Source organism: Pygoscelis adeliae, unplaced genomic scaffold, assembly GCF_000699105.1.
Source record: "Pygoscelis adeliae isolate BGI_AS28 unplaced genomic scaffold, ASM69910v1 Scaffold664, whole genome shotgun sequence".
Taxonomy (NCBI): domain Eukaryota; kingdom Metazoa; phylum Chordata; class Aves; order Sphenisciformes; family Spheniscidae; genus Pygoscelis; species Pygoscelis adeliae.
In genome coordinates this window covers 1,258,697-1,273,443 of record NW_008824762.1, presented here as the reverse complement: position 1 = coordinate 1,273,443, position 14,747 = coordinate 1,258,697, and the positions used below count along the sequence as shown (strand labels likewise).

At 37.1% G+C, this 14,747-nt stretch overlaps 1 protein-coding gene across 1 annotated transcript in view; it reads left to right on the top strand.

The window, feature by feature from the left end:
• MAP3K2 (mitogen-activated protein kinase kinase kinase 2) overlaps nt 1-11,387 on the top strand; it is a 31,188-nt gene extending 19,801 nt beyond the window's left edge. Inside the window, exons 11-16 of the mRNA XM_009323537.1 lie at nt 2,303-2,509; nt 3,256-3,404; nt 4,540-4,671; nt 6,376-6,505; nt 7,595-7,772; nt 9,583-11,387. Coding sequence (XP_009321812.1) covers nt 2,303-2,509; nt 3,256-3,404; nt 4,540-4,671; nt 6,376-6,505; nt 7,595-7,772; nt 9,583-9,808 — 1,022 coding nt within the window. The 3' untranslated portion in view covers nt 9,809-11,387. The remainder of the gene's footprint in view (nt 1-2,302; nt 2,510-3,255; nt 3,405-4,539; nt 4,672-6,375; nt 6,506-7,594; nt 7,773-9,582) is intronic.
• Nucleotides 11,388-14,747: the final 3,360 nt, after the last annotated feature.

Here is a 14,747-nt window from a genome sequence, read left to right as displayed (position 1 = left end):
CCTAAAAAAACCCCAAATACAGTGGAGTTCCTGTTAACAGTTTCTCAGATTAAAATAGTAAATAAAATTGAAGAGCAGTGATTTAAACCAAGAATTAACAGCTGGTGAAATCAATTGTTGGAATGCAAGACAGCACCTGCTGATGTGGTCACGAAACTGACTTGGACAGTAATAACATTGGTGTAAATTTAACACGTTAAATTTCCAAGGGAAGGAAAGAGGAGCAGCTGAAGGATTTTCTGACTTGAGTGTGTCAAGCGCTAGTTGAGAAGCGTGAAGAAGACACTTCTCCAAAACCAGATGGTTTCATTTGCAGTATGGAATGAACACAGCAATAAATGGAATTCTGTTACAGAAATCGCAGAAATACCAAACTGAAGGACTGCAAGGCAGCTTCGGTCCAGTCCCTTGCTCTAAGGCAATATTAAAGAGGCAAAGATCTGTCACACTGACTTTTAAGTAAACGCTAAATTGACTTTAAGAGAAGAAATACTCATTTTCTTTACGTAACTAACTTCGAAGATAGCTTATCTTATAACTTTCCTTTCTTTGTCTTCTGAATCATTTTTCCTGCAAATGAAACTAGTAACTAGTTACTCTATTTTAGCACAGTGTAAAATTGGTCACTGCCTATATATAACATTACATCACACACACATCTGTTTTCTTTCCTTAGTTTTCTTCTTTCAGGCCTTAAGCCTTACCTCAGACATTTTTGCAAGCCTTGTATTTTTTTTCTGGTCTCTTCTCCATTCTTGTAGTGGCCAAAACTCAATAGAGTACTACAAAAACATGAGGCTTTTCTCATGGCCACTTTATGTATAACATAGGATATAACCATAACTCGGTATGTAACAGTCATGTTAATATATTCTAGAATGACACTTTACTTTTTTTGATAGTCACCATACTGACTGCTGTTCACTGTTCAGTCTGTGGTCTGTTATAGTTCCTATATCCTTTTCTACGTGCGTTTTAGCCAACCAATTACTTTACACTTTGTGATTTCTGCATTTGATTTCACTTTAAGTATGTGTGTTACTGAATTTCATCTTGTTGATTTCTGAATCATCTCCAACTTACTAATATTGTGAATTTTGATTTTTATCTGTAAATGGACTTCCAGCCGCACTTAACTTGATGTCATCTGCAATATTTCAGTGTGTTATGTTCCATCATACATACATCATCAGTTAAAATAGTGTATGGAAGTGGACTGCAGGTAAACTGCTGTGGGTGTCCATTTAAATTATCCTCCCCTTTGAGGAGAAATCACTGATAACTGTTCTGAATCTGTCTTGGGCATACTCTATGTAGTAAGTTGGGCTATGCAACAGTTCACTAGTTAGCTTATGAGAATATCCTGATGAAATGGGGAAATTGGATTAGCTACATGTGACAAACCAATTATGACTGGTTTATCATCTTATTATTTTCAGTGGTTTATAAAACTGCTTAATGTTTGCATATCTTTCTTGGAATTTAAATTGGCCAGACTGGTGTATAAATCTGAGTCCACTTTTTTGAAGTTATTTTATCTGCCTTCTTCAGTCTCCCGGGAGCTCCTTCTCCAGTGTAATACCTAATGAATCAGAGACTCCTTCAGCTATTTCTGCGTTCTGTAGGGTGAAACTTCATCAAGCTATGCTGACCTAAAAATGTTCGTGTTATCTAAATATATTAACATGAATTGTGTTAGTCATCCGGTTGTAATTAACCTTTTTGAAGATCAATGCCTTTTTTGGCATTCATCAATCAGCCACCTCTGAATTATGCATTGTTTGTGATTTTTTTTTTTTTTTTTTGGTGGTCTTCCTGTTGATTCCATGTATAGCTCTTACTTTGTGTTCAATTCTTATTAGTTTACAGGATGAAGATGCCAGCCAGGGCACCACTGGAATGTAAACATACCTCTCTCCTACTTATTAAAAAAACATTGTATTTATACCTTAATAGAGCAATAAAAGTCGAGGCAGGGCATTTTCCTTTCTCTTCTCAACAGCCCTCCAGGCTTCTGAAGCATGTCGATTACATTTTGGAACAGTTCCAGAATTTGGTCCCAATTGTGGTCACTTAAATGTAAACCAGTTTTTGATTGTCTAATCGTTACATACATCTGTGATGAATGTTTGTTTTCTTCTAGGTGGAAAGTTAAACCAGTAAATTTCATGATCATTACATCATATCATATGCTGTGGAAGATTTGAACTACATTATGTAGAATTCAGAGTATTTGCATACACACATTGTGTAGCAGTATTTTTTGTAGTGTAACATTAGGATTCTTTGTATATCATTGAAGGTCGTAAAACTTTTCCAAGAGCCAGAAGGACTCAGGGGAACAGCTTCCGATCACCAGTTAGTTTCAGTCCCACTGATCACTCACTGAGCACCAGTAGCGGGAGCAGCGTCTTTACGCCGGAATATGAAGATAACCGAATGAGGAGGAGGGGAAGTGACATAGACAATCCTACCTTGTCAGTCATGGACATCAGCCCACCCAGTCGGTGTAAGTTAAGGCATTTTGTGAACTCCACTGTAAAACTCTCTTACGTTTCAAGTATATCATGTCAAAACTAAGCGTGTGATCAAAATACATGCAATTGAATAATATCTTTTTATCTGTCTAATAGGAAAAAGTCAAGACTGTATGCTCGTCAGTTTTTTCATTGCTGACAGTGCCAACCTTCATGTAGATTTTCACATGGAACTTGCATCTGTGATAACAGAACACTGTAAAAATATTTTTGATGATTTGTTAGACTCTTGAGGACCTGAGAAGGGTTATGTAGGTTGCAGTTACTATTTATTTTGGCAGATGTTGGTCAAGTTTTCTGATAAATTGTAGACTTCAAGTGGTACTATTTTATATCTGTAGTAGTATTTCAGGAACAAAGATATTTTGTGATGACTTCAGTAGCTGGTATATTTTAATCATGCCTCAATTTTTTTTAAAAATGTTACTAAGTTTGTTTAACGTGCTTTTTCTGTCTTTCAGATTAGCTGTTGCTAGTTGTTTTAAGGCCGTCTATCTCTGCCATGAATTATTTTGTGAATAAATTTAAGTAGCCCATGTTTTCCGTCTTACAGGAAGTTTTATTGATCTTTGTAACTTATATGGGGAGGTTTAGGACACACGGTCTCTGTTGTTGAAAAACGTAGTCTTTTAAAAAATTATTTTCTGTGTATTCCAGTTTTTCTCGATCAGCTGAATAACAAGCTCATTTGAAAACCAAAACATACTTATATTTTCAGCACCACGAGCTCCAACTAACTGGAGACTTGGTAAACTGCTGGGTCAAGGTGCATTTGGCAGAGTATATCTGTGTTATGATGCCGATACTGGAAGAGAACTGGCTGTTAAACAAGTTCAGTTTGATCCTGATAGTCCAGAAACCAGCAAGGTAAGTGATACCAAAGAGAGAGTTTGTAAAGGGCTTCTGCTAAGTGGTGTGTTCTAGACTAAGCTGATATTCCTTTCCTTGAACAGGATGATGTTTTAAAACACACCATGTTGTGTTTTCATGTCCTTGTTAGGAATCCTGTTTTGTTAGTACCTCAGAGAATTAGTTTGGTTACCTGATTTTAATGTTACATCCCGTCTTTTAATTTTCAGACATATCCTTATGCAGTGAACATGTGTAACTTAATTTGGTGCGGTCTTAGTCTCTAAAATTAAACAATCCATTATGAAGTGTGCTCTGAAATAGATAATTATTTATACTTATAGGAATTAGAACAAGTTCCATTTATAAACAGAAAAATCTGTACTAATTTAAGTGTTCCTGAAAATAAATTCTCGAAGATGCTTTGTTTGGCTATGAAGACAAGTTTGAGATTCTTATCTTTTTTTATCTTTTAGAGGGATTTGGTTTTGTGGTTTTTATTTTTTTAAACCTTTGGGCATTAGGGCTAGCTACTGTTATTTGCTGTATTTCTCTCTGAAGAACAAAAGTTTCACTGTCAGTTTATTCTCTCTCTAAAATTGAACTTGTCCTTCTTTAAATACTGGACACTTGAGGAGAGAAACTATTTAAAAGTAGCACCCATCTTCTATTTCTTTTTTTCCCAAACCATACTTGCTGCTTCTTACAGGATGGAAAAAGAATTATTACTTTTCCTGTATTAGGACTGTGTTCTGCACTGTGGGAAGCAAGGTTTAATGATTTTTTTTTTTTACCCAATTGGAGGCTTGTGACATGTTGCATAATGATCACTGACTTCATACACATATTGATAACTGCTGTTCTCTGAAACAAACATAACTTCAAGATAAGAGAAACAATGAAGTAACAGCAAAATCACCCCAAAGTCATATTCTAGAAAAGCCATAGGTTTTTTTTTACTTCCCTCAATCTAATGGTGATATTTTCTTGTTATAAGATGTATAAAATTTATATAAGCTACAAGAGTATTTTGTTACTTAGTTTGCATAACCCTTCAATATGTGCATACTGTCCTGCTTTAAAAAAAACCCAATCCAAAACTTTATTATTACTACATCAAGCATGGTAAATCTTGTCTGTTTTTTCCTTTTAGGAAGTAAATGCACTTGAATGTGAGATTCAGTTGCTGAAAAATCTGCTGCATGAAAGAATTGTTCAGTATTATGGTTTCTTGAGAGATCCACCAGAAAGAACACTCTCTATATTCATGGAATATATGCCTGGGGTAAGTAAGAAAGCCAGTCCACTTCAACCATCATTTCTACGCAGTGTGACTGACGAGCACCCAAGTAGACAGCTTTTGCGGAAGTGCACACCGATATTAAAGCAATGTCCAAGTTAAAACCAAATGCTTACAGGACCCTATCTTCTCCATTGCTTGTTTGGGTTTTCAGAATTAGTGGTTTGTACAAAAGTTGTTTGCATTTGATTTTGGCATAAAGAAGTGCCTGGCAATGTCCTTGAAAAGACAATATTATCACTAGTAAACTCTTGAATCTTCCTGAATTTTAATGTGGTTTTGCTGTGCTTCAGCTTGTGCTGTTGTGTAGTCACCATCTCAACTGCTCAATTATTTCGGGAAAACAAAAAGTAGCCAAGATGGATGTGGGAATAAGTGCATACAGAAAATAATCTTGGTGCTTGTTTTTTGTGTGGCACTTAGGTACACGATGAACTGTCTTCTACTCTTACTGTTTTGTTAAGAAATATTACAAGGTCAGAAAATTGCAGATTTTCATTTTCTCACCAAGTGGGGTCAGCAGAGCTAAATAAAATCATAGAATCATTAAGGTTGGAAGAGACCTCCAAGATCATCGAGTCCAACCGTCAACCCAACACCACCATGCCCACTGAACCATGTCCCTAAGCGCCTCATCTACACATCTTTTAAATACCTCCAGGGATGGTGACTCAACCACTTCCCTGGGCAGCCTGTTCCAATGTTTAACCACTCTTTCAGTAAAGAAATTTTTCCTTACATCCAATCTAAACCTCCCCTGGCGCAACTTGAGGCCATTTGCTCTTGTCCTATCACTTGTTACTTGGGAGAAGAGACCAACACCCAGCTCGCTACAACCTCCTTTCAGGTAGTTGTAGAGAGGAATGTGCTCATAAAATATAATAAAATGTGCTCATATAAAAACATAGGCTCTGTATTTCTGAGTAGTTACAGCATTCTACTTTACTGTGCAACTCCAGAGAAGAAAAGTGGGGGGGAGGGGGCGGTGGCGTTGTTTCTGGTGGTGGGGGTTTTTTGGTTGGTTGGTTTTTGTTGTGTTTTTTTAATGTGAGTTCTGGGCTTTGTTTTGGGGGGCTTGTTGAATGTTTCTGAGACTTGGAGGACAGTGTCACAGAAGTAATCTTAGCAGTTTGTAACTCTGTGTGACAAAGCCAGGTTATATAGAAACAGTTACGAAACCATGAATTTTTGATTTCATGTCATTTTAAGCCAAGACTTGCTTACCTCTTAATTTTTACATAAAGCACCATCCTCCAGCATGTGGTGGTTTTTTCTTGAAAACCGTTTTTTTTCCTGAGTGTAAACTAACCAAGGTAAATGGCACATATTTTGTCCAACTTGAGTATCGCCATTTAACCATCAAAAAAGTTGAATGGTGTTTGAGTGAAAATACTGCTGTTCTTTTGCTGTACATCACACTGGTGAACTATTCAGCCGCTTGACAGTTTTAAAGTTAATAACTTAACGTTTCAGTATATGACTTCTCTGTCCAGCCTCTTTTTTTGTCAAAGTTTGTATTTTTCTCAGTGGAGGTAAAACTATATTTGTGCTTTTAAGCTCATCTGGAGAACTATTGCAACTTTAAATGTTTACGTTTTGGGAATAAATTTCATTGAAGTTCAACTGTAGTATTAGCCCACTTGTGATTCTAGAAATGTTACAGTGTTTTATACTTCTTGTTTGCCATAGGGTTCCATCAAAGACCAACTGAAATCATATGGAGCGCTCACAGAGAATGTGACTCGTAAATATACACGGCAGATTTTGGAAGGAGTTCACTATTTGCACAGTAATATGATTGTCCATCGAGATATTAAAGGTAACGATAGTTCTGTGCACAGTTCAGTGCTCTTTACTACAAATTCTTTTCTAGTCTTGTGTGAAGCGCTAAAACGTAATTAAGTTTGAAGTGCCAAAATACTGACTTAAAATAAATGATGGAAAGCAACCTCATTGATTCCTGTCACTATTGTAACCCGAGGGGGAAAATATAAGCATCTTTGATGTTCTAGCAGACTTCTGAAAATGTTTCCGTAGTCTCTGTCTGCAAAACAATCATGATAAATTTCTTTCTGATTTTAGTTTAGTATTAACAATTTCAGATATATCAAAGGATGATGTCATTAGAAATAGATAGAACGTGCAGAGGAAAGCATCATGACTCAAAAGTTTATTTTTACAGCATTTTGTTTCTATCAGTTACATAGAAATCACCCAGCACTTCACTGGTACAAGAAATGACTGGCAGAGGTGACTTGCCTCATCAACTGACTCAGACTTCTTCCATTTTACTGCCAGGAAACCCAAGGAAACAGACATATTTACTTTTTGCAGATAGATATAAGTGGCTTGCAAGTACTACATAAGTTACAAATATGTAGGAAGATGGTGATGTGCAAAATAGGTGTGTTGAACAGAATGCTGTTGTATTCCCTAAAACTTTTACAATTTTCCTTGTTGCTTTGTATCAATAGAGTTTTGTTCCAAAAAGGTTGAGATATCACGGTCAGTTTGTACATACTTATGCAGATAAGTGTTTTGAACAAATTAGTAACAGTTTGAGATTTTGCTTTAATATAGTACGAAGACATTTTCAGTTGTGTGGAAACGTCTTTCCCGTTTCTTTTTATTTCCCTTGTATGGCACATTCCTTATTTTGTCAGGAAGGCTTTACAAAGTGACGGGACTTCCCTGGAAAGGCCTAGCAGGCAAACCAGTGTGTACAATTCATTATTTTCTGAACCTCAGAATAAAGTAATAAGAATGAGCAGAGAAAGTAAATTTGCTGGCTTGAAATACTAGGCTGATCTTGCATTGTATCACTGAATCCAAACTTTTGCTACCGTTTTCCACACCAAAATGTTAATGGGCCTTTCGTGAATGTAACACTGTGTTCCCTTCCTTCCAGGAGCAAATATTCTGCGAGATTCAGCAGGCAATGTGAAGCTCGGTGACTTTGGTGCCAGCAAACGACTGCAGACGATATGTCTCTCTGGTACAGGAATGAAGTCTGTCACAGGAACTCCATACTGGATGAGTCCGGAAGTTATTAGTGGAGAAGGGTATGGCAGAAAAGCAGATATCTGGTATGTTGAAAAAAACTTCTCTACTGAAAGGTGTCATGTCAGAATGGGCTCTTTTTCAACAGAGTGTAAGTGTGTGTGTTCTGAAGTTGGAGTGTTTCATTCTGGGGTTTAAGCTGAAGAAGGTGGCAAGTGTGAGCACTGACAGTCGTATTTGGAGAGCGTAATACTGAAATTTAGGAATTTTTCATTTGGCAATTCCTCAGCCCGTTGATATAGGGATCGTAAGAGAATCCTTTGAACTGACCTTGCATGAAGTTAGGATTACCAGACTGTGTGTAAATCGTGGAGAGGTACGGGGTGAAAGCAACATGTGAAGCTTTGAAGCATCAGTTAAGTCAATGTCCTGTAATGAAACTTTATCACTGAAAATACCTTTGATGCAAGGCAGAAAACAAAATGCTGGCTCTTTAAAAGATGAGCATGTAAGAATGAATTAGCCAGATTTAAATGGAAGGTATCAAAAAATAATTTGGTTTAAGTTGTTACTAGATATTTAAGAATTAAGAGGGAAAGGTAAATTTCAAAAATGGATGTTTGTGGTACATTGTGTAATATGACTTCTTTCCCGTTGAAAGAAGCTATGACATAGTCTAACGTAGCTCCAGCCCAATGGACAGATGATTTTAGCGATTAGAATCCTTGCACCGCAGGTGACTTGCAAACACACAGAGTAATAGGTAGGCAACAGTAGATACGCAGGAGGAGAAACACTTTGTGTGTTTAAAAAGGAACCACATCATATCCAACCAATGACAATACTTTTAATGTCAGGGAAATTAATTTAGCCTACTTCAGATCACTTAGTAATTATTCTGCTATACTTGAATAATAGAACAGCCTTACAGATTTCAGGCAGTTGAAGGCTAATGCGTGTTTTTTGATGGAGGAAAATCCTGGTTAAAACTAAGAAAAAATGCTGAAGTTTGACTTCTGTCAGTCAGTAAATCCATACTGTGTAAAGAAATGTACCTCTGTCTAACCATAAAACTTCTTGCAAACATCTTGAAAAACCATAAAACTTCCTGAAAATTGGGAAATTATTCCGACCTATCCATTTTGCAGTATCATTTGCTTGTTATTGGAAGAGGCTGATCTTGCAGGACTTAAGGAACAAAGTTTTTCTGGCCATATGCATGCCTTTCTGCCTTCCTAAATCCTTTAAACATGAGCTTTGTATGCAAGGATTGTTTAGGATCTTAAAACTTTGTTTGGCAATCTAAGTATATTTTTAGTATCCTCAACTAAAAGGACATACGGTTTTAAACTTTTCAGCTGCCATGTTGTGTTTGCACATTATTAATGGGTGATAGCTTGTGCATTTCTAATGAGCTAGCAATATATGCAGTATACTCAAAGCATTCCTGTTGCTTTGCATTTTGGTTAGGCCTTAATGAGCAAGAAAGCTTTCAAGTGCATTCAAATCCTGCAGGTGTCTGAAGAGCTGGGGTACAAGGGTTGTGCAGCACTTGTGGCCTCTATCAGCCTGCTGAGCACTAAACAGCAGCAGTGCCATAACGCAGTTGGTATTGCCTAGATAAATATCTAATTATCTCTTCACTGAGGTAGTAGCTTTTGGCCCAGTGAAGTAATAAAGTGAAGATGTAGGTGGTGATTTGTGTAACTTTGAGATAAAGTGTATAGCTGTACATGCAATTTTTTTATAAACACCTGTTTTCCGCTGAAGTTGCTCTGTAGAGTTAAGTGGACGCTACTTATTTGTGGTATTTTAGTTGCTCTCTGCTATTTCTTGTTTTCCCAGAAGGGCGTGATTCTGTTGTAACCTGCTGTTTCACTTCTGCCTCTGTTTCAGGAGTGTAGGTTGTACAGTGGTAGAAATGCTCACTGAGAAGCCCCCGTGGGCAGAGTTCGAAGCAATGGCTGCCATCTTTAAAATTGCCACTCAGCCAACCAACCCCCAGCTACCACCTCATGTCTCCGACCATGCTCGGGATTTCTTGAAACGGATTTTTATCGAGGCCAAGCTGCGACCATTTGCAGATGAACTGCTAAGACACACGTTTGCACACTATCACTAACAGCCTGCCTCAACTCAGCTTGCATCTACTGCATTTATTTTCTATTTGACTGCACTTTTATTTTTATTTTTTACAAGAAAAGGAGAAAAAAGACAAGAGAGAGAATATTCTCTTGAATCTTTGTTTCACTTAGGTTGTAAACAATCTAAATTTTGTACCTAAAATGAGAATCTTCTCTCCCCCACTCCCACCAGGACTAGAACTTTTTGTTTCTATAATGTACTGATGTGGTTCATGTAGATAAAGCACTTTAGTACATATTTGTTCCTTATTTAAAGGGGAAAAAAAAAAAAGGCAAATGCTTGGACAGTCAGGAACTGTGTGACTTTTTCTGACACCGCTGACTGACTCAGGGTGCAGGGAAAAATAGACATGCAGCTAAAAGACAAGAAGGTTACTTCTCTGTGATTCTTCTTTATATCGTAGGTACTTGCGGCAGAGAGTTCTAAGTTCTTATTACATTTTAGCATTTTAATCAGTTTCTGGATTTCGCAGTTTAAGCTGGAACATGCAGTCCTGAGAGTTAATGATAAAGCTGGAAGAACTTGGAACTCTTTGTACGGTAGCGTGTCTAACCGGTACTTCCATGTGACCAAAAGAAAATAACAAAAAAGAACTCAACACTGATGTACTAGTTAGAGGTTTTGGTGTAGAACTATTGTATTATCTTAACAGGAATATAATTACAGGTAAACAGATTATGGACCCAGACTCCTAGGAACTATTATACTGCAAGGGGAAAATTTCCATAGACAAGGGTCAGCTGTTGGATGTAAATATTTAGGAGAATGCCTCCTGCTGTATCTGCCAAAGAGAACCTCTGTTGCATAAGCTTGGAGGGAGACGGTTATCTTAGATAAGAATAAATAGTGATGTTGAGAGTCAGTTCTCCTCCACAATCCCATTAATGGCTGGAGAGGAAGGGGAGTGACTAATCCTTGTGCGGTATACGAGTTACTTGATTCAGAATGAGCTATAAGAAATGTTTTCAAAGCTGTTGAAAGGTGCTAGGATGGAATGTATGTCAACATCAAGTGCCTGAACAATATAAAATTCTTCCCGATATGCACTAAAAAAATTGTTTTAGTAACACAGTTCAGTGATCTAGGATATGTTGAAAATTCCTGAAATGAAGTTAAACATCTCTTAACACCAGGAATAAGTCACTGAGAAAGATAAGAGTCCAGTTACATTTTTTTAATGAGGTAGCGATGATGAATCCTCATGAACAAGGAGGCACAGCACAAAAGATTGTATGAAGAATAGGCCAAAAGCGCAAAGAGAGCCAGCAATTAAATAACATGAGCGTGATTACTCCAGCCTGATAATCCAGATGATTGGTGTTTGTCAGATTTCCAACTGTCATAAAACATACATTAATCACGTTTTCCATTTCTGCAAGAGTATTATAAAAGAACAAAAGTAAAACTCTGAAATACTGCTTCTCAATCGAGAAATCCAGGTATTGATCAGGTGTAGTGAATTTTTGTAGAGGAACACAACATAAATAATTTAAAAGGGTATTTGGAAATAAACTGTTGGACTACAGAACTGAAATAACGTATACTGTTTTGGATGATTCATTGCTTGCTGCTGTTGTTTTGTAAAGGCAGAGCGGGCTGGTACTGTGAACCTTGTCCACTCTGACAAGGCTCTACCTGTTTTGCATCTTTACAGGACTCTCAGAATTATGAAGTGCATGGAGATAGAACAATAAGCTTATCCATTCCCATGGTAGTTCACTCGTGAGATTTCTGAATTTATTCTGCTGACTTCCAAAGTTTGTACCAGAGCATAAGGCAGGAGTACGGATCTATCCTAATCACTTTACCTGTAGTGGAGTAAGACTGATTTTTTTTTTTTTGAGGCCATCTCTCCTGAGACTGAGTGGTGCCTCCATCGGTTTATGTGAATATTTTACCCAGCTTACAATTTTCTCGGTCAGGATACACAACTGTGCAAGGTTTTCTGAGCGTGGTAAGAACTAGTCAGACAGGGCAAGTTTAGAAGGCTGAAAGGAAAGTCAGCTTGTACTGACTTTTTTTTTTGCTTCTCTGTCACTAGATAAAAGCTATGAAAGCAGCCTTTAAAGAGAATTGGTATGTACTCTGCTGTAAAGGACCTTTGCTTTATAAGCAAAATTTAGTGACAGCAGGGATGGGAAGTTTAATGTAGAGCCTAATAGTTTGTGTAGGAAATTTAAAGATCATATAACGGAAATGATTGATTTCAATCAGATTAAGAAGGTACCAAAACCGGGGTGAAAATGTATACCAAAATCAGGAGTGGACAGTGATATGTGAAAAGGTAAGGAAATTTTATATTACCAAAAAAAGGACATTAAAGGGAAAATGTAACCAGGTTTATCTGTAGCGTTCATAACATTTAAATATACTACTATAAAAAGAAACTGCACTCTCCGAAGCTTGAAAATTTTCAGAATCTAGTTTTCTTATAATGTGTCCTTTTTGTGAGACAGTGCTGGCTCATGTGTATCGCAATATCACTTCCTCATTGTGATTCTTAATTACTGAATAATTGAGTTTGCTGCTTTTGTGCCTTTTCTAAAAAATGGCATTCAGTCATGACAACGGTAAGCATTTTGGAGCGAGGAAAAAAAGAATTTGCAGACTGCATTTTCCTTAATTTCTTTGACATATCAGAAAGCGGTCAATGTAAAGATAGTGCTTCTTAAATGAAGATGACATTTGCCAGTTCCAGTGATTCTAGTAAAATTTTATTAATTTAACCAAGATTAGGCTTGAGCTGTTTTTTTTTCCACCCTATGGAGAATTTGTCTACTGACTTAAGCAACTTACAGTAAATTACATGGTTATTAACGTAAATGTTTTGAGCTAGAAATAATTATGAAGCTAAATCAGACTTTTACCAAAAGGTTAGCTGATCTTTAGCCCCTATTGGGACAGTGTAGTAAAACAAGCTGCATTAAATAACGTGGTACCCCCGTATGCAATGTCTGTGCGACACTTGCACTAACTACTGGCGTGATAATGAACAAACCCTAGTTCTGGAATTTGAGAGGGCGCGTGGAATTGCACACTTAAAACTCCATTGGAGGAGGCTTGCAGAGCCAAGATCCCTGCTCACAACTTCTAATATCTTACCAACAAAGATACCAGCATTTTAGAATCATGAATTATTCTTAATTGTTGAATCCAATTACTAGAAAACACCGATGAAAACAATACTGTTGCAGGGTTGTTCTGCTTTTCTGTAAATGCCATGATGAAGCTATGCTCTCGAAAAATAAGGATCGAGGTTCGCACTGAGTGTGCATATTTTCAAAGGACTGACTTGCCTGCTAATGAATTTTATCATTCTGTTTGTTGCATGTATTAAGTAACAAAAGTCAAGCTACTTCTGTACCATGGTTTTAATGGTGTAACTAACTGTCCTTTTAGAGTGCGACTGAAAGTTTCAGTTGTGTTAGAGCAAGTTGTTCATTTTTAATTTGGGTGATAGAAATATCCACGCAAGGACTTTAAAAGGTATGGATCTGGTAACTGCAAAGCTAAATCTACATAGACTTTTTTTCCTTGACCGTTTAAATATAGTCTTAAAATTTTAACTTGATTTGCAATTCGCTTTGTAGCTGAACAGTCCTTTCAGTATAACAAAATGAAAAGTTATTAGTGTTGGTTTTTTTAGCTAGTGCCTTTTTATCTGTATGCCTTAATTTTGTTGATATTAGAACACCATATTGAAATATGTCATACAATTCCATGTCACCAAAACAGTCTTAGAGTATGGGTTTTTTCAAAGTGCCCAAACCGGAATTCGCCTAACTGCACTGGAAAGTGTACTTTAGTTATAATCCGCTGCAGACATTTAAATTGAGACTTTTACAAAGTGATTTTTGGAGCGCTGCCCGAAGGCTTCCTCTGCTAATACAGGTTTTGTATCCGCATTTTGGAGATTGTACACTGCTGCGCATACCAGAAAAAGGACTTTTCTGCACTCAGAGAAATACTATTAGAGTCGAGATTTAGCTTCCTGGCTCTGGGTACTAGACTCTGGGTTTACTGTAGAGACCGCAGCAGCGTTCTTAATGGACTTGAAATTATAGTCGGTACATTTGTAAACGTGGTACTGTGTTAAAAGCTGTTTACTTTCAATACACAGGGATAGGATGTGACTAAGCAAATCAACAGGTTTCTCAGTGAAGCTAGTGTCGTGCCCATGAAATTCTCTCCTGTGTCTCTTGGATAATCCTAATCCTGCCGTTGTCTTGACTGAAAGCCTTGTAGCACCTGTAGGTACAGCGCAGTACAGCAAGCCATTCTTTCGGACAACATAGAGCAATGTCTAACTGCAGCTTCAGAGACTTGAGCAAATTGGTGAGATCTACAGTTATTTATAACCAATTTCTTACTTTTTTAATCTCGAAAGTCTTTGTCACGCATATAGAAAAGCATAATGTTTGTGTTTGAATGTAAGTCCCTCTGGTGTTTCTGGAAAAGCAGAAGTATTGCCGCCAGTATCATTTCTTCTTGCTGGTGACTTGCTGTCTTGTGTTAATGACAAGTCTGCAGTGTAAAATCACATACAATTACCAAAGCTTTTCTATCCCCATATAGACATATAGCCAAAAGTGATGTTTATGGGTTAGTACTGTTACCTATAGATACATATATATCCATCAGTAAGCTATTGCTAACTGAGTAAAGCAGGTACTAGTAAAAAGTGATAGACGCTGCCCATATTTAAGAGATTTGGGTGTTTATAGTTGCTGTTTTGATGTGCAAAATTCATGCCCGCATTAAAACTAAGAGTTTGCTTTTTAAAACTCTTTTTAACTTAATCTTATAGCTGTCATTCTAAAATTAATGCATAAGCTTGGTGACTAAACCTGGTGGCTTTTATAGCCAGGTTTGAGCTTTGGGACATTTCAGTAAGCCCGGGAAGATAAGTAGATCTG